This window comes from Caretta caretta, chromosome 25 (genome assembly GCF_965140235.1).
Source record: "Caretta caretta isolate rCarCar2 chromosome 25, rCarCar1.hap1, whole genome shotgun sequence".
NCBI lineage: Eukaryota > Metazoa > Chordata > Testudines > Cheloniidae > Caretta > Caretta caretta.
The window spans coordinates 12,574,468-12,593,337 of NC_134230.1; the positions used below are offsets into that span (position 1 = coordinate 12,574,468).

The following is an 18,870-nucleotide window of genomic DNA, read 5'->3' on the forward strand; positions in this document are numbered from 1 at the left end:
GTGTCTGGGTAGCAAGCTGTGTGCATATTATTCCCTTAAAGGAATAATAGACTTAATATATTTGTACTGTCCAGGAGAGGGCTGGGCAGTATAGGGCATACATTTCTAGGGGAAAATCTGGGACTGGGAGTGTGTTGGGGTCACCTTGTGGTAATTGTTAAGGCTGGTGAGATCCGAGGTGTGGCTGGCTGCTGCACAAACACAGACATAGCTGGGAGTGACTTACATGCTGGAGGCTGTTTGTGAGCAGTCCAGGTTGGAGGCTTCAGAGGCAAGGCATTGTAAAAAGCTCCCTAGGTTACAGGGCAGGAGTGACATAGCTACTCATTAGTCTGGAGTATACTCTGGTATGTCAGAGTGGGTTGAAGGCCAAGCCATGCTTTAGCTTGGGCTGGAACCCACTCACTTTTCAGTGAGGGTGCAGGCAAGATCGCTCAGGTGCTGGTAGTTCTCCAGTGCCCTTCCCACAAATCCTTCTGAGAGACAGGCAGATTTTTCTGCAGTTGACAAGGTTGACTGGGAAAGAATCCTACAGTGCCTCAGCCCAAAGAACCATGGGATATGCCCACAGACACACATGTGCAAGTACAGAAATAATATGACTATGGTTCTGCTATGAGAATGCTTGTACTTGAGCGAGGCTAACTGAGTGCCTGGGCTAACTGCAGTGTAGTTATACCCTGAATGCTAGGTACTTGAGTATTATTAATACTGCTTGTCTCTTTACTTCCACTTGGCTGGGGGGGAGAAGGTAAGTTACAGGTTGTCTTTTCATAGGCCTCCTACTTCCCCAGAACTCAAATCCCCATTGTTTTGAGCCTGTTGAAAGCCCAAATACAAAGCTAGAATCCTTGATGAGTATGCCAGTTAAAATAGAGCAGCTGGTTTGGGAAACAAGTTTCCTTCTGGATAGTAACTTACGTAAGTTACTGAGATCAGATGTGCTTTGAGATTGAAAAGCATTTTCATGCTCCTGATTGGTGAGGCTGGCTGCAGGTGCTCTTTGTGCTGGAATCTGGGCCAGTGCATCTGTCATGTAACTCTAAATGAATGTTGAATGCTCGGTTTAAAACTAGCACTCTCTTTGTGGTTCCCTGTTCCCCCTTCTTTTAGCAAGTGGGAGCAGCTTTAACCATTCAAAGAATGAGAGTACTTACTTGGCTTCCTGTTGTAAAAGAAATTCATAGTTCCAAACATCTCTATCCCTGTGGCTTTTTCCTGCTGGTGACAGGAATCTAACTCAAACTCCGTGGGAATCCTAGAAAACGATTACAAGTGTAATTTAAATGCATCTTTATTCTTTCACAGTAAATGTGCTTCGGGGGAAATGAGTCATCTCATGTCTCTGTCCTGTTCGTCTTCCCTTGGAGCATGCAGTGGATGTGCTTGAGGGGTGTGTGTGGGAAAAGGGTGGTGTGGTGGTCAGGCAAGTAAGAGGGATGGGTGGGTGAGCACAGGCTGAGAGTTTTTTCCCTTGCCTTCAGGGTGACAATGAGTCCATATTGAACAACCTTGTGCTCATGGCTCCTTGGAAATGATGAATGTTCACGTTAAACTGATGTCACTACAGCTGAGATGCTTGTTCTCTCTACTTGCGGCACTCCTGTCTACCTTGGTTAAATCATTTGCTCACTGAGCAGGGCCCCAATATTCCTGCCCACTCTGCTCACCTCCCCAAGGCCCTTAGAAATAAAACTTGTTTTTGCTGCTGCTGCTTTTCCAGTGGTCTAGTTGGAGATGATTCATCTTCAGCTAGTCTGCTATTTTGTGTCTCTCTGTATGGTAGATGGCCTCATAGCAGGAGAAATCGGAGAGGAGTGCTATCTGCTTGATAGTATTGATGCATGGGTAATATATTAATGCCATCTATTCCAGGAGCAAATTACCTTGGCAGTGCTGGGAGAGGAATGACTTTTTCTCCTCTCAGTGCCCTTCCCTTTTACTGCCCTCCACCCCGATGCCTTTTTAAATACCTTCTAAACACTAGTATTCATTACTTCCTCTCTCTCTTTTCTCTATCTTCTCCCTCCCACCCCCCAATCCTTAGCCATGTGTACAAGAAACACTTTAAAATGTAGGCTGCCTTTTGTGACAGTGTAGTTGGAGCAGATTCCTTCCAAACTGCCTGTCCTGATTTCTGGCTCAAGTTTGTTTAATCATTTGTCTTTCTTGACAGAAGTGCTCCTAATTTTCTTCCAGCTTGGTTCCGTGGTGACAGGTGCAAGGTTTTCACCGGGTGGCTCAGAGAGGAGAATTATGCATAAGGATTCGGATCTTGTGTGTTCTCAGTAACTCACCAGTCCCTCATGCTGCTTTGAAAATATCTGCAAGTGGATGTAGATTCCGACTGAAAGAATTTGGAGTACTTCATTTATTGCATGGTTTTCAAAAGAGCTTTGGTTGTCTGTGCTATCTTTTGCCTTTTTCAGATATATGCCTAGTTTACTGCCTGCCTTATTTGTGCACAGACTCTCTCTCTGTCTGCCAAATTCTTGCAATTGAAGGTACACCAAATGAACTTTAGCTTCTTAGCCTCTGAAAAGAGGTTAATACAAAGTACATACTAGATGCTAGTAATGCCAGAAGATACTGTGGCCAATTCATTGTATCGTAAATGAGCGTTCTGTGTACACCATAAGAGAGTTGTTTTTGTTTTATTGGAAGAGGTGCCAGTATACACCCTAAACTGAAAAGCATGTCAGGCTTGGTAGAGTTTGCTTCCAAGACTGTTTTCTAGAAAAGTATGTGTATGCCTGTATGTGGAGGGGGAGCAGTGAGGCGAGGTATTCTTGAGCTGGTTTCACCCTGTGCAGCAGTCAAAGCTGCATACCTGCTCAGAACAGGAATTCGTTTCCCCCATCTGAACAATTTGGTGATTATAGACGATAAAATGCTCTTTTAACTTCAGGAGTTAGAGGTCTTCCCTGGGGATCGTGAAGGTCCAAGGTTCAAGCCCTGTTGACAGCCAGAGTTTGAAGGTTTTCATAGTTGCTAATAATGGAATTTTCCAATTTTCCAATAGTTTTTTTCCAATTTTCTTCCTTGTTTGTTTAATTCACATAACGAAAAAACATCCTACACAGGTTTTATAATTATAATTGACTGATTATAATAGTTTTTGGCATGATACCCAACAAAACACAGGTTTTCCACAGGCTGGTTATTTGTCACATACTTTGGTTACACGTTACCCATTGGCAGATTTGAGTCTGGTCCAACTGATGGCTCACAGGAAGATTCCTTCGGGCCCCTGAACACATCCGCCCATGCAGCAGACCTGCTGTACAAAATGGCGTCCTCTGCACAGCATGACTTCCCATGCAGTGTACATGTAAAGACATGCCACATGGAGGATGCCATTTTGTTTCTGTATGTGATACATGGAGGTGCTACTCATGAGGCCTACATCACTGGAAAAGTGGGGCCACCTTTATGAAGGGTTGTCCTGATTGGCTGCAGTGGTATTTGTGATACCAATGATATATAACGCCATGTGAGGCAATCTGTTCCATAAGGTACCTGTGGTCACAGGTCAAACCCCACAACAATGTGGTTGTGTTCCTTTGGTATACAATGATTTGTGCTATCCTATGAAAAAGCCTGATCTGCAATTAGGAAAGTACTTCCAAATTCTTCCCCTAAGTTATAGTAATGATGGAAGTATCATCCTGGGATGGGAAACCCATAAAGAGGTGTTCCGTAGGCAGGGCCTTTGTGTTTTCTGTCTTTTGGACCTGGTCACCAAAAAGATGGCTTCATTTCAAAGTATCAGGGCCTTGTGCTGCACATAAGCCAGTGGGCTATTTCCTACAGGATGTGGGACTGGACTGTGATCCCCCAAGCCATTCCTGGGACAAAAAGAGAAAGTGATTACAGACCATCTTAGCCAGTTGATGATATGCCTTCATAAACCGTCCCTAAATCTTAAAACATCCATGTCTAAAGTGCCACATTTATGTTCCACTGAGCAGAGTTACATTTCTGCAAAACTGTGACAGTGATGGATGCCATCTCTCCATAACTTGGTTGCATGTGGTGTAAAATGACAGATCCTTGGTGGGTTTTTTAGCACAAAAGGTAAAAAAATAATAATAATAAAATATGGAAAGCAGAGTATGCATAGAGACTGCTTTACCCTCTCAGCGGGGTAGTCTAGGATTGCTATGGCTTAGCAGCTTGGAAATTTTGAAGTTGTGTGGGTGCTGCTATCTGCTCACTTAAAGCATAACCCGTCCTAGTTCCTGAGTTAACTGCACCTCTGACCTCCTTGTGGCCTCCTCAAGGCCATCCCACTGAAGTCTCCGCCTCTAGCTGCCATCTTTCTTGGGGCAGAGTCCCATGATTTTTCTCCCTCTAGACCTAGGCCTTAGGCTGCAGACTCCTGCAATTCACTGTGATTTTCTCAGCAGACTTAGCTTTACCGCAGCACCTGCAAGCCTGTTCTTTCAGGGACAATGACAGGGTTAATCAGTGGCCAATCAGCTTTCACAGAGCAAAGTACTATTTATTTAGAACAAAAACATTAGAGAAAACAAATTGTAATGGAAAACAGCTTAAGTACATATCTAACTTACCAACTGGTCACTCATCTTCCACAGAGAGAGTCTGGTAGGATTTAAAGTACTTCAGGTCTAATGCAGACCTGTTACCTGCTTTGTTTCAACATTGATTTTTAGTTCCTACCGGAAACATCTTTCAGCTCACCCATTCAGCCAGGTATACAATCATTAGCTTGCAGGTAAAGTTACATAAACATTTATAAAGTTGATACAATAGTGTTTGAATATTCTGTGTTTCCATAGCATCGCAACTGTCAGTGGACTATTGTAATTACATACTTTGAGAACAAGAAGTACAAGTGAGTAGCCTTCTTTCATGAAGCTGTAAATCTTGTACAACAGTGGAGAGAATTGAACTTTTTCTTACTAATGTCTCGAGACACTCAGCAGGTGGTGTTCGATTCAAATTTATAAAATGCTTACTACATAGGCAATCATTTTATTTAGCCCACAAACTGGAATGAGGCTGTGAAGAAAGAAAGGAGCTGATATTTTATTGAATCCCTATTTGTAATGCTTCTGAGAGGATTCTGACAGTCCTGTTAGGCTCAAACTCTGGATCTCACTGATTTGGAATTTGTTTTGTATTGTAATTCTGTTTGCTGTATAGAGGAACCGCCTGCATGTGTTCAGGATAGATCCCAGACTAATGCCTTGAGAGCTTTGAAGTTGCAGAGTAACCACATGATGTAGATCTACAGAGACAGGAACTTAAGACTGAAAGGGACCTCTAGGGTCATGGAGTCCCATTCGTTGCTGTTGCTGGTAACCCAATCATATAATACTGTTCATAAACTTATCAAGCTGCATCTTAAAACTAGCTAGGTTGCTTGCCCCCACTACTCCTACTGGAAGGCTGTTCCAGAATCTCATTCCCCTGATGGTTAGAAACATTCGTCTGATTTTCAGTCTACGTAGTGAAGACTCTGAGGGAAGGCGCACAATAGTTTTGGGGAATTGTTTTTTTAGTTTAAGATATTAGAAGAAGCTTTGTATGAAGCAATTAAATTTTGCCCAACATAAGAGAGACTTCTCAACACTGTCTACCATTCTGTTTTCTGAACCAGAATTCTCTGTTTTGATCTTGTTTATGGACAGAATGGGGTAAATCTTGCCCTTATCTGACACCAATTGCCACCTATCTACTGTCATTCTACCCGCAAAAACATGCACAGAGCATTACAGAAGCAAGCAGAGAGGAAGCATGCCCTGCAGCCAAGGACCAGGGGGAGTCCTTGGAAATTTTTGCCTAATTGTTTTGTTTATGAAACTCTACAGTGTGTTTCCAGTGGATTTCCTAATGAACTGGTTTGTTTTTGAGACTTACTGCAATGCTAGTAATTACACCAGAAGCAGGGGGTCAAGGCTCATTCCTTCCCACAAGCTTTCAACTACCAGCGAGTAAACATGCAAATGCACTTTTTTAGCTCTTCCTATTTTGTTTTGTTTTGTTTCAAATTTAACTTTTCATTAACCTGAGGACAGGTAGTCCTCATTCACCTTTCCCATCTTGCTTAGGCATCTTCCTGCAACTTATGGTGCCTCAGCCAGTTTACAAAACTTGGGCATCTAAATGGGTGTCGGTTTGAAGTCACAGAATGTGGAGTTCAGTGGAAGGAAAATTTAGAGAGAGGGCGCATGACTATGTTTCCGTTGCCATATGTGGGTGGGTAGTAATTAGCTGAACCCTTGTCTGCCTGAATTAGATCAAAGACATAAACCTGCCAGTTAGGGTATTATACTAGGAAGGGAGTCTTTTGGAGACACCTGCATCTCTGAGTAGTTAACAGAAACCTGTAACCTTCCTGCTCAGTTAGTATTCTGAAATTTTAGGTGGAAAGAGGCAGTGTGAATGAATTAGCAATGTGTGTTTTCCCCCCAATATAAGTGAATTAGTGGATAAGAATTTTAGCTTCCTCTTGGAAGCAGCCATTTTGCTTTTAAAGCAACCTCCTCTATGACCCCAACATCATGGGCAATCCAGAGTTAGAGGCATCAAGCCAAAGCTTCTGTCCTGTTTTTAAAACTGGCTTAACAAGGAGAAGAACTTCATCTTTGAAAGTATACATTTTTCTTGTGTTTAAACCAGCATTAAAGCAAAATGGAATTTAGTTCAGTCTTGGTTGATCTTGCATATTGCCAGGTCTGAGTTCACCAAAACATTCAAAACAGGCCTGAGTTCAGCAGGAGGCCCAGAAGTGCCATTTTTTAAAAACTGATTTATTTCACCTAAGCTTCTATTTCTGCATGGGGAGAAATGTTCCTTCGCATTAACTTTCCATATGCTACTGAGCAGATTGGATTCTGTTTTCTTTTAGTAGCTGGGAAGCCAATTGTTGGGGAGAGAATCCACCTTCCAGAAAAGTGATAAAATGAAATCCAGCTTTCTGTATATTTGTTTTATTTTTTATTACTGTTTATCCAATGAGTGATTTGACTTAATTTGTGTCCTTTTACAAAGGACTATTAGTGGTCATAGAAGACAATTTGACAAATCTGAAAGACATGATAAAAGGTTGGTGAGACTTAGTAGTTTTCCTACTCCCACCTACTGGGAATGGTAAAGAGATGGTAAGAGATAATGGGAAGGAGGTCCTTGGCTTGACTAAATAATCAGTTCTCCCATTTAGACTGTGAGAATGTGGCAATGAAATGACTTTTTAGCCCTTGGAGGGATAAGACACTGTTTGCCTCTTTAGGAAAAATGTGTTGTTGTGTTCATGCAGTTTCAGGCTCTCAAAGGGGCCTGCTGTCCCAGTTCTGAATTGATCAGATCTGCTGGGATGGGATAAGTTGCAGGACTCAAGGTGGGGATTTTATTTACTTTTGTCTTTTTTTTTTTTTGTATTTTAATAAACTCTGTATACTACAGTAGACTAGCCTGAACTCTGTGTTCTGTGATAGTGCGAAGAGAGGGAAATCTGTTCAATATTGACTGTCCTCCAAGCTGGGATCTTCAGATTATCTAAACAGATTTGTTTATGGTTCTTTCACATTTGCTTTGACCATAAGTAGTCCCTGCCATGTTTTTATCTTCATAACCTATATTTTGATAACCAGATCCCTATTGCTCCTTGGGGAGGCGGTCAATGAAGTCGCTAGCTTCTGAAAGGAGAGATAAGATGGGGGCAGAGGAAGCCTCAATAGAAAATATGTGGATTTGGTGAATTCTTAAAAAGCCTTTCTGGGCTATGAGGAAGGTAGGCTTTTTGTTAAATACTTAGCTCAAGGGAAACACTAAAACTAAATATATATATTTCAGTTATTTCACTAAATAGGCCCTTTGAGTCTGTCTGAGAATCATGATTCATGTGGGCACTAGCCTTCTGCCCTCTCATGCTTCATGTAGGCAGTCCTGTGTTCTGTCTAGAGTGCAGGCAGGATGAGAGAGAGCTTGTTGTGTTAAAAATGGTAGGCATTCACCCAGGGGTGCAGGATTTTATCAACAGGCCAGTGAGGGGTTCACTGGGTGAAGCTTTTTTACTGAGCTGTCATTATTTTGTTTTTCAGAAGTCAATTTGTTACGGCTTTGGGTCTCTGATTCACTGTAACTGAAGGAAAACAGCAAACCCTACAACATACTTTCATTTTCCTCTGAACTTGCCAGCAGGTCCTAGGAGACCCTGGTTATGAATATTCTGCTGTTTGATCTGTCACTTTCTCGGCATGCATGGTGACAGCCACGCTGTTTCCCAGCAGTTTGGTATGGCAATCTGGGTACCAAATGAGAGGAGAAGAGACTCAAAGATGCTTGATTAGATCCCAAAGTCCCTTAACTCCATAGCTGTAAATTTTTTCATCTGTCATTTCGACTTGACAAGTGTACGGCCTTCATGTTGCCATTTAGTCATGGTCCATGCTTTTGGTGACCTTGTCACTAAGTCCTTCTGTGGGTCTAAAGCAGGGATGAATTCCACTGAGAGAGCAGAGAAGGAAGCCTGTCATAAAGATTCCTTGGGCTGCTTGAATGGGTTTTTTTTTTGTTTTGTTTTTTTTTACAGCATTTCACTTGTAGCATGTATCGATGGGCAGGGCCCGCACCAGCGAAGGAAGGCGGCCAATAGAAAGGGGAGGCAGTCTGTGCGTCATTGGGGCAGCACATCTGGGTCTTCGGCAGCAATTCGGCGGCAGGTCCTTCATTCCCTCCCTTCCTATTCAGCGGCAGCTCAATTGCATTTTTCTTTGTTTCCTTTTTTTTCCCTTTCACCACTTGGGGCGGCAAAAAAGCTGGAGCTGGCCCTGTCGATGGGTAGGCGATGTAAAGGGGAGTTGGGGCTGTTGTGCTGTGAAGATTGGGACTTCACATCAGGGTTTCTGTAGTCCAGCCAGCACCATTTTTTGAAGAAGAAGAAAGACATTTATTGTTTATAAAAGTGATTCATATGATGCACGCTGGCTAAGCCACACAGCAAATCAAATCCTGTACCTATTAAATCCAGGCAAAAGGGTAGCAATGGTTAAACTTTTGTGCCACTGACAGGAACTGGGGCAGCGTTTTCCGAGCAGATTTTTTTTCCTTGTGCAGATCTTTTAAAATCCAGTCCAGAACTGGCCCAAGGCATGCCATCTTGTCTAAAGGTATTAGCATTTAGGGGCTTACATAAAGGAAACAATATTTCATACCTCTCCTTAACGCTGTCGTTTGGGTGTAGACTTGCTCATTTTGTAACATTGGAACTAAAAGGCCTAGACATGTTTTAATTTGAAAGCACAGATTTTAGGAAAGCAAATTGAACTCTATAATGAGGTACTAAATCTCAGGAGTCTATGTAGCTTTAATTTAAATGTGATTAGTTCTGCTTTGGACTATTTTACCACACTTTGTTTATGTGCAGACTCTTTTTATTTTATTTTCTATCCTATTTATACTTTATAATTTGAAGATATATCATAAATATTGAGAGCTACCACCTATGTTGCATACAGGTGTTGCATGCTCTCTCTACAATCTCTGGTGAACTGTCAGTGTTCCAGCTCTAATGACATAGCTTATTAGGAAGTGCTATTTATCCCATCCTAACCCTCCAGCAAGGAGAATTGGGAGAAGCAGAGTAGACATGGGCAGGGTTGTTGATTCGTGCATGCCAGTTGATCTGTGTTTTCTGCAACAGTCACAGAAATCCATTACAGACATTCAGGGAATTGATTAAATTGTCACAAACAGCTGTACGGAGAGGGGTTTTTTGAAGCGCGGCTCATCAAGATGTCCAGTATCTCCACATGCGAGGCACAGCTGAAGGGAATGTCACCAGAGTGTATAACAGTAAATAAGGGGCAGGAGAGAGGAGGGCAGCCACATGGCTTCAGTGCATGATGTGTGGCCTGGACTGATTGTGAGGAAGGTTTAATGTCTTAAGATACAATGTCAGCTCCTTGGATCCAAATGGTGGCTCTTCTGTTCTTGGAGTTGAGGAGGCTGCTCAGCATCCCTCATCTGGGTTCATGCTTACCTGAGATCTGAAACTGAGGAACTGTAAGTGTTGTTTCCTATCCATTCTGAATGTGTCCTCGTCTTCTACACCCCCTTTTCTGAACATCCTGCAAAAAGAGTTGGTCTCCTTTATTCATAGCTAGATTATAAGCAGAAGAGGCCTGGCTCCTTAATGTAGTTACCATTTTTATACTATAGAGCAGAATCAGTGCTCCTGCAGTACAAGTCATTCAGGGGGCACCAGTTACTCCTTGGTCCTGGTCTCTTACCGTTTTATACAATGTTTGGAACACGATAGGTCCCCAGAGTTCTCAGTACTTGAGAGAACCTTTCAAACCTCCTTGAATTGCCTCCATCCCCCCCTCCCCCCCCATTTGTTCCTAATTTTTCCATTAGAAACTAAGGGCACAGCTAAACTCCCTTTCAGAGAGCTTTCTGTCCCTATTTGTAAATTGGCAGAAGAAGGATAAATGGAGGTGGGGAGAGAGAGAGTGTGTGTGATTCACCTTCAAAAATTCTAGCATTTGTAGCCACATTTAGATACTTACCCATCACTCCATTTTTGCAAATATTGCTAAGAAGGTGTGGAGGTGGGGCAAAATATTGAGAACTGGATGAGTTATCTAAACAGGAAAGCTGAAGAATACATACATTCTTGGTCCTGTTTCAACCGGGAAAAACAGCGGATGCATGTAAAGCCAGCCTTCTACACCTCCACAACACCCCCCCCCCCCATCCCCTGTTTGCAGTTGCATTGAGAGTACTTGCTGCTTGAAGCAGGATTACGCTGCTGTGGCAGAGAGAAGTGGGTGGGGGGAAGAATTGTTTGGCCATTGTGGAACCATGAATATGACACAATTGCGGTGGCTGAGGAAATATCATTGCACAGGCTGGAGGAGGCCCCAGAGGAGAGAGGCTGTGTGTAAATTATTCATACTCACTAGTGTGAAAGCAATAAAATAAAATTAAAATTGAAATATAAACATACATCATGTTACATTTGTGTAGAAAGCGGGGAACTTGGCTGCTGCAGACTGGTGGCATTGTAGGGGATTGTGGAGGTTAAGCCAGGGAGACTGCAGCCTGGAGTGTCACTTCCCAGAACAACAATTGGACCTGAAATAGCCCAGTGTATGAATTCCTGGCAGTCTTTGTACGTTGAGCCTTTGGGGCCTGCAGCCCCTGCCTTGTGGGAGTTAGTGTTACCTGTTTTGGCTTTCATGGCTGCATTCAGGATACTTAGACCCATCTGGCTGGATATTTGCCCTGTATTCCCTGAAGAGAGATGACCTTAGTGTGCTGAACACATGCTGGTACCAAGGCAGATGCAGGAAAGGGGATGTTCCTTGTCTATACAGCTTTTTGTCTGGATTAGCCCTTTGCAAAGGGGAAAAGGGCCAATCTCTAGGACCAACTGGTGATCCGCTCTGCAGGGTGCGACTTCAAGTTCCCCCTCATAGGAGCACACAGGTGCCTTTTTTAATTACTTAAGGGAAAGCAGTTGAAAAGCCGCTCGATACAAATCCCTTAAGCCACAATTGATGGAGACACTGGGAAAAGCTTCTGCCCAGCCCGGAATCTGAAGCATGGGGCACCATCTGGGTTCTGGCAGCTCCTTGGCCAAATTACATTCCAAGCCTTTCTTTCCTGCACTGTTTTTCATTAAATGAATTGAGTTTGCTGGAAATTGTCTGGCCATAAATATTCGCTCCCGCTCAGTACAGTCAGGTTATTACTGCTCCCCAAGTCAGTGCTTCGTTGCAGAGCAGAAGGTGGCCAGCACTCCTCATGAAATGAAAAACAAGAATGTGGGGGGGGGGGCGGGAAATCCTCTGGCTTGAGGAATTGGGGCAGCAGGGAGCTCTGCAGAGAACATTTCTTCTCTGCTGCTTCACATTCAGGGCTATAAATATTTTAATGCTGTTAGTAACAAATGAGAGAAGAAAAGGGAGGAGCACAGCCATACACTGTCTAATTTTGTGCATCACTGCTGAGAAAGTGATAGAAATGTAAGCGGATGTCTTGGAAAGGGTATGTGTTGGTGCGGGTGTGAAACAGCTTTAAAAATATAGTCCTGGAAAATGGCTCTAACTACATCATCCTCTGACTACAAAGCAGAGTGGAAATCCAGTGTGAGAGTAAAACAAGACAGGAGTTTGTGGTTATCTGAGAGCCCAGCTAGTAGGGTGCCACCTGCTTCCGAACACCAGAAAAGGAGTAAGCACAACTCACTTGAGGTGATAAATTGGTTTTTGTGAAGCTCTGCATTCCCCTGATTTGCTAGCAATTTACAGAGAGGCATACATGCTCCGGTGCTTCAGTGCTGGGGGCAGATTGCTCTCTGTAAGGGGTATGGATAGTCTCATACGTGACTCATATAGTTTGGCATGGTGAAAATCTGTCCACCTAAAATACATTTATATCTAGTCTCTTGCACAGTAATAAATGTGTATTTGTAGTTCCATAGGTCAATTTTAATGCTGTTTTGGTAGCCCCAAAAATGGTACAAATTTTCCCTAGTCTAGAGATGCTTCCTCTAAATGTAAAATGGTTATTGCTGTTTAGCCTCTTCCTTACTTCCCATCTGCTCATCTCTTTCCCCCTCTGTATCCCCTGCAATTACATGTACCAATCTCTTCTGAAGCTGCAGTAGCACAGATCATTTTTCAGTGCTGTAGACCTCCAGTCTTTAGTCACCAGAGGCTGTGTGTGGACACAGCCAAGCTTCTGTCTCTGATGTTCAGTTCTAACAGTTTAACTGTTACAATCCCACTCCTGGGAATAATTATTGTGGCAACTGTTTAGGAGTAATAAATACATTTTGAAAGCATCTTTTGAAAATCATTTCCTTAACATGTGGATAAATTTATTCTCTTGGTTGAACTGTAATCAAACTCAGACAAAATTAATATCAGTCAGGTTTTCCTTGAAGGCTGTTGGTTGACCACTCTACTTGGTACACATCTGTGTTTTTATTCTAGTCTGTTTTGTGTGGGCACAGCTGCTTCAATGACCTGCTTCAATGACCTGTTTGCCAAGCAAGCATTTTGGTTACTAGCTGCATCCAGAGGGGTCAGTGCATGCCCCCTTCCCCCTCCCCACAAACTCCTGCCAACTAGTCAGTTAACTTTTGGTAGATGGGGACAGCTGGACAATGCTACTTCTCACATCAGAGCTGTGCTCCTGTGCCAGCAGTGAACAGGCCTTGATTCTGGATTCTACCACTTGCTGTGCACAATCATTTCCAAACCAGACATCTTGATTTAGGAATGTAAGATTTAACAGGTACGGTGTGGCACCAGGTTCAGCTTTTGTTCCTTTGAGGCCTTTTTCCATTAGGAAATGTTGTCCTGGGGCGGTTATTTGTATTAGTTACATGCTTACAGGCGAATGGATAATGGGGATCTAGAATCTTTCATCTCCAAGCTTTCAGGTCAAAACCTGCCTGGGTCTATAGAAACCAAAGTTTCTTACCATCTGACTGTTGGCCTCAATCAGTTTCAGTAGACCAGCATCCCATTACCTGAGTTCCCACTAATTGTCAAATTTGGTGGCAGCCTCAGAGGACAGGAAAAGGATTAATTGGGGGCTGAGGTCTCAAATTGCCTCTTCAAGTTTCACCAGATCAAGGATGAGGGATACTGGCAGGGCTGCCTGGGGAGCTGGCACAGTCTCCGCCTTTGCCTTATCTATTCTAAGCGCAGATGGAGTAATTCATTCTCCAAGTTTTCACCAAATACTTTCACGCATCTATACACCCCTGATATCAGCTGTGGGAGTTATAAAGTAGATATGCACAGTATTAATCTGCTTTGGGAGGGGGAAACTCTGGAGGAGTTGGAAGGGGGAAGTTCCTCTGAGCTGGGCACACTGGCTGAAGCACTGGACTGATCATGGTCTTTGGAATTCTCTTGCAGTGCACGTGCCGCAAAGACATGGTGAAGATTTCCATGGATGTTTTTGTGAGGGTTCTACAACCGGAACGTTATGACTTGTGGAAACAAGGGAAAGATGGTGCTATTCTGGACCACATGAAACCCACAGCTCTGACCAGCCCAGAGCTGGATGCCTGGAATGAGACAAAGCCTGAGCTGAAAGCTAAGCTGCTCCGCAGGTAAGGAGGGGGTGGTATCCACTAGACGCTCATAGTTGTAGTGGCTAGAGTATTTGGGGCGTCTCTGTCTGAGGGGTAGCTACCAACCCCTGCCTGAAGAGTGCCTGAGGAGCTGCTGTGCAATCTTGGCGGTACAGACTCTGGTGCTGGGGTTAAAATTTCAATTGCCCATCTCTAACAAGAAAAGTACAAATGGAGCTCAAAATTCCTAGGGCTTGTGGGTTCCCATTTATCTAGGCATTTGTACTGCATTAGTCGCTGTGATTAAGAGCCCTAAAGCAGCTGGCTTGTGTGTAGGGCAAGTGTTGTCAAAAAGGTCCTGCTGGGAATGTGTGATGGCTCAGTGAATTGATATTTCCAGGGAGGAGTTTACAGGCAAGTGAGAAGAAGGGTTTACACTCCTCTAACAGCCCAGAGTCCAGTATCTTGTCCTCCAGCGGTAGCCTGTACCTGGCATCTCTTAGACAAAGCCATATTAAACCCATAATTCCCCAGGTCCACTCTGCCGTCATGCATATAGCCTGTCTCAGTGATTGGTATGGTATGAATACAAACATAGACAGACATGGGGAAAAATTGCTTCCTGACTTTTGCAGGCGACTTAAGCTCTGAAGCATGAGATTTGATTACCTTATTTTAGCTTCTCTAAATTTGAGAGAGATTGAATTCTAGTATGTACATCCAGGGCTCAGGAGTCAGGACTCCTGGGTTCTGTTTCTAGCTCACTGTGACATTTTGGGCAAGTTACTTAACCTCTGTGCTTGGTTTTACACATGTGAAATGGTGTAATGCTACTTTACATCCCAGAGTGAGGCTTAATGTTTGTGAAGGGCCTTAGTTGTAGGACACTAGAGAAATTCAGACAACTATTAGTATTAACATTGGCACATATAGATAGGCTTGGAAGGATTCGACTTTCATTGGTGAATGTTGGTAACCCTCGATTTCACCCTGCACACACAAACCAACAAAAAATATTTCCACTGATGACTATCAAAATCTACAGATAGGCAAAGTAAGAAGAGTGTGGCTTAAGTTTGATTTAAGGATATTTACGTTATATATTTTGACATTATATGTTGGCAATTTGTGTGTTAATGGTTATAAAGCTTTAACTTTTTGAACCTCTATGCCTGCAATCATAAATAGTATCCTGAACCCACCAGTATCTCTCACAACTGAACATTTAAATTGATAAAATAGAAAAAATGCTTTAAAATGAACATTGATATTATTTGTCAAAATTATTTAAAAAAAAAATTCTGCTGGGTGTATATATAAAAATACTTTCCCCAATACAACCCTGATTCTTAGTTTTGCTTAGTCTTTTCCCTTTGGACAGGTGCCCACATCTCCACTGGTCCTCTTATAGTTTCATCAGAAGGGTCAAGGATTGAGCGGGTCGTGGGAACTGAGCTGCTGTTCTTAGTCCAAGAGTCCAACCCTCTCCGTAAGGGTTGAAGCTCATTGACAGGGTGGTGTGATGAAATATATGCTGTATCTGTCCATGCAGCACCTGCTTTGAAATCCTCCAAACACAATCTGACACTTTTTAACCAAAACTAAATTAATGCAATGCAAAAATGTCTTCCCTGGCATATGGAGTAATTTTTAGCAATAAGAGACTGTCTTTGCCATTTGAGACCTTTTTGGTGGCACAGAAATATTGTCCTGGATTTCACTCTCCCAGTTGATGAAACTGACCATATAAAATTGTCGTTTTAAAATTAGTACCCAGATTTTAAACCTTGTAAATACTGATCTAAAGTAAGTCAGAACTGTTCCGTGTCTTTTGGTTGCATAACTCCTTCATGGTTTTTAAATATTTTGGAAACACTTTTTCTTTGTAAATATAAACTTATGTGGCCCCCATCCTGAAAAACAAGATTCCATACAGTAAGTATGATAGCTCCATCTACCAGGGAGCAGGAGGAAAAAAGACTGGCAGCAACACAAAGTAGATCTAGCTAGGCTCCTTCATATTTTCTTCAGTCTTTTTATCTCCACCTCTCTTTCCCCCCTTCTGGAAGCATGGAGTCCTCTGCCTTTTGCTACTTTTATGTCTAGTTTCGTTTCTGTATTTATCAAAAGAAAGTAATAGAGGAATTGGAGAGAGGAAAATGACCTTTAAAGAATTTATGGAGAATTGTTTTGACACTGCATTCCCTATGAATGTTGCAGGCTCCCAGTCCACAGCTGGATGACTCCCCGTCTTTCCCCCTTCCCTACCCTGCCCCCCTCAGGGCACAGTCTGGTCTCTTCTGTGGGATATGGTTAAAATGAATGAGTTGCTGAACCTCTGATACAGCCTGAGCAGCCAGTGGACAGCTCTGGAAGGCTTAGATGCCTCCAGATCCTCAGGGTGCAGTTCTGGACTCAAACCTCTCCTCCAAGCAAGCCATTACTGGATCTTGGGTCCTGATTTCTCAGGGCATGTCTACACATGGAGTTAATCAGGAACAATTCCATGTATAGACTAGTCCTTAGCTGTCCCTCCCAGGGACTAAGGGCCCTCAGGAGCCATGACTCCTCTCATTTTCTTTGGGTAATTCTAAGGTTTTTTTTCTCGGACATGGGTGTAACTTTCAGGCTTCCCTTTTATTTATCCAGAGGGAAAGTACTATGTTCAGGGAATCCAAGCCCTCTTTGAGTGGAGGCTTCAGGCAACTGAGTTCCATATCTCTGTGCTGCCCCTAAGTCCTTGCTTTTACTTTTCCCTCTGTATTTTCCTACTCTCTGCTGCTCAGTCACACATATCTGTGGGCTTGTTGGTGAGCTCTCAAGGGGCCTGCTTACTACTGTGCTTCTCTTTTAGCTGCCATGTTTGTGTGGTTGCCTTTATTGCAGCACCCTGGAGATCTCCCAGGGGTCCTTGATTCCTTTCCTACTGCCCTTTCGCTCCTTGCTAACTACCTTTAAGGGCTTGTCTTCACTACCGAGGTAAGTCGACCTAAGTTGCGCTATTCCAGCTATGTGAATAACGTAGCTGGAGTCAATGTAGCCTAGGTCGACTTACCCTGGTGTCTTCACTGTGCTCCGTTAACAGGAGACACTCTGGTCGACTTCGCTTACTCTTTTTGGAGAGCTGGAGTACTGGGGTCGACTGAAGAGCGCTCGGCAGTCGATTTAGAGGGTCTGCAACAGCTAAGACCAGCCCTAAGTCTTTTTTTGTCCTTTTTATCTGTTTTTTTTTCTTCCCCCAGTCTACAAAAAAGAGGCAAGTGAACTTTCGGCTCTAGCTGTGGGTTTCACCAGCAACAGAAGAGTCGCCTGTTCCCTAAATGGTGGTTATTACGTTTGTGGAAAGTGTACCTAGTTAGCAAAGATCTAGTCTCTGTTTCTGACCTCCAGTTCAGCAACCCTGTCCCTTCTCATGCATTACTCGGTTGCTTGTTGGCTGGCTTTGTCCCCGTCCCCCAGGTTGTTCGTTGAGGTCCTGGTAGTGCTCCTTTTCCAGAAAGACATGGATCGCTTCCTCATCAGGGCATTTTCTGCCCATGAGCTTTGAGGAGTTGTTTTTTCCCAGCTTACACTTTTTATGAATGGCAAAGTTCAGTTCATAACAATAAACAGTATGGTACAAGTCTGCTGTCAGAAATAGAGCATGAGGTGCGCTCCTAGAGGGACTCTGCAATGTAAGGTTTCACAGGGGCAAAAGCCAATATTTGAAGTGCCATTAAGTTGAGTGTAAGACCTTGCTTCGTTTGGCCAGTTAAGGCTCTCAAATTTCTCTAGCTTTGACTCTCAAGGGGAGCTAGGTGCCTAATCAGTTTAGGCCTTTTAAAAAAAAAATCTGCTAGGTATCTGCATCTTTAGGCACCTAAAATATAAATTATCCCTAGTTTCCAGAACTTTTATGTAAATTTAGTTCCTTGCCTCAGCATCTCCTGCATATGGGGCTTCGTATTGTAGTTGGGATGAAGTGTATTGTGACATTATATGTAGCCTAGAAGCTGCCTTAATCTTGCCTGCTTTTGTTGGCAAAACAAGAGTTTAATAGCTTCTAAAAGAATCATTACTTGATTCCAAGACTTAATTCAGCCTTCCTTTTGTCTGTTCATGAACATATTTCTAGAGCCATTGCTACCACTTGGGCAGATGCATCTGATATGGTTGACTTGATTTATGGAAGGCTGTGATTCTGCAGGTGTGGAACCCACCCTTTGGCAGAGTACTGTACTCCAGAATCTAAGATTTCATTTAAAAAAAAGTTTCTATCTCTCATGGTTGTAAAAATAACCTTACAAATGTGAGCTGAATGCAAACCAGTGCAGTGATGTCTGCATGAGTCTACAGACAGCCTGAAACAATAGCTCTGCAAGGGGTAAGCTGCTCTGTTCATCTCAGTTGAGTGTTATCTCTGAAACCTAAAGATATGGTCACTTACATTTCATTTTCAGCTATGTACTACTGATTATTTTAGCATAAACATCAGCTAGTGTGCTTACTTCACAATCCCAAACTTCACTTTCACTCTGCCCCTGAAGTCAAAATAAGTAACACTTGGGTTCCTATACTGATTCCACTATATATTTTCCTGTTTAATTTAATAAAACCCTCTGTCCTTAATGTAAATGAAGTAGGTTCAGAATTTTCATTTTTCTGCAAAATCTAGGAGACCTTGCCTCAGAATTTAGGTCCAACTTGCTGGGGAGTATACAGGGCTGTTGTTTTAGGTAGAGTCACTATATGGTGCTCAGACCACCATCACTCCTCAGCAGTTAGATCTTTCCTTACTTTATAAGGCTGATTTTGGTTTTCACATA

The 18,870-nt window shown here is 43.0% G+C and overlaps 1 protein-coding gene across 3 annotated transcripts in view; it reads left to right on the forward strand.

The window, feature by feature from the left end:
* The window catches only part of KDM4B (lysine demethylase 4B), a 177,271-nt gene that overhangs the window by 103,865 nt on the left and 54,536 nt on the right, over positions 1-18,870 (forward strand). For all 3 annotated transcript variants that reach the window (XM_075123313.1, XM_075123314.1, XM_075123315.1), the window contains exon 11: positions 13,908-14,104. In XM_075123313.1, the coding sequence (XP_074979414.1) occupies positions 13,908-14,104 (197 nt within the window). The remainder of the gene's footprint in view (positions 1-13,907; positions 14,105-18,870) is intronic.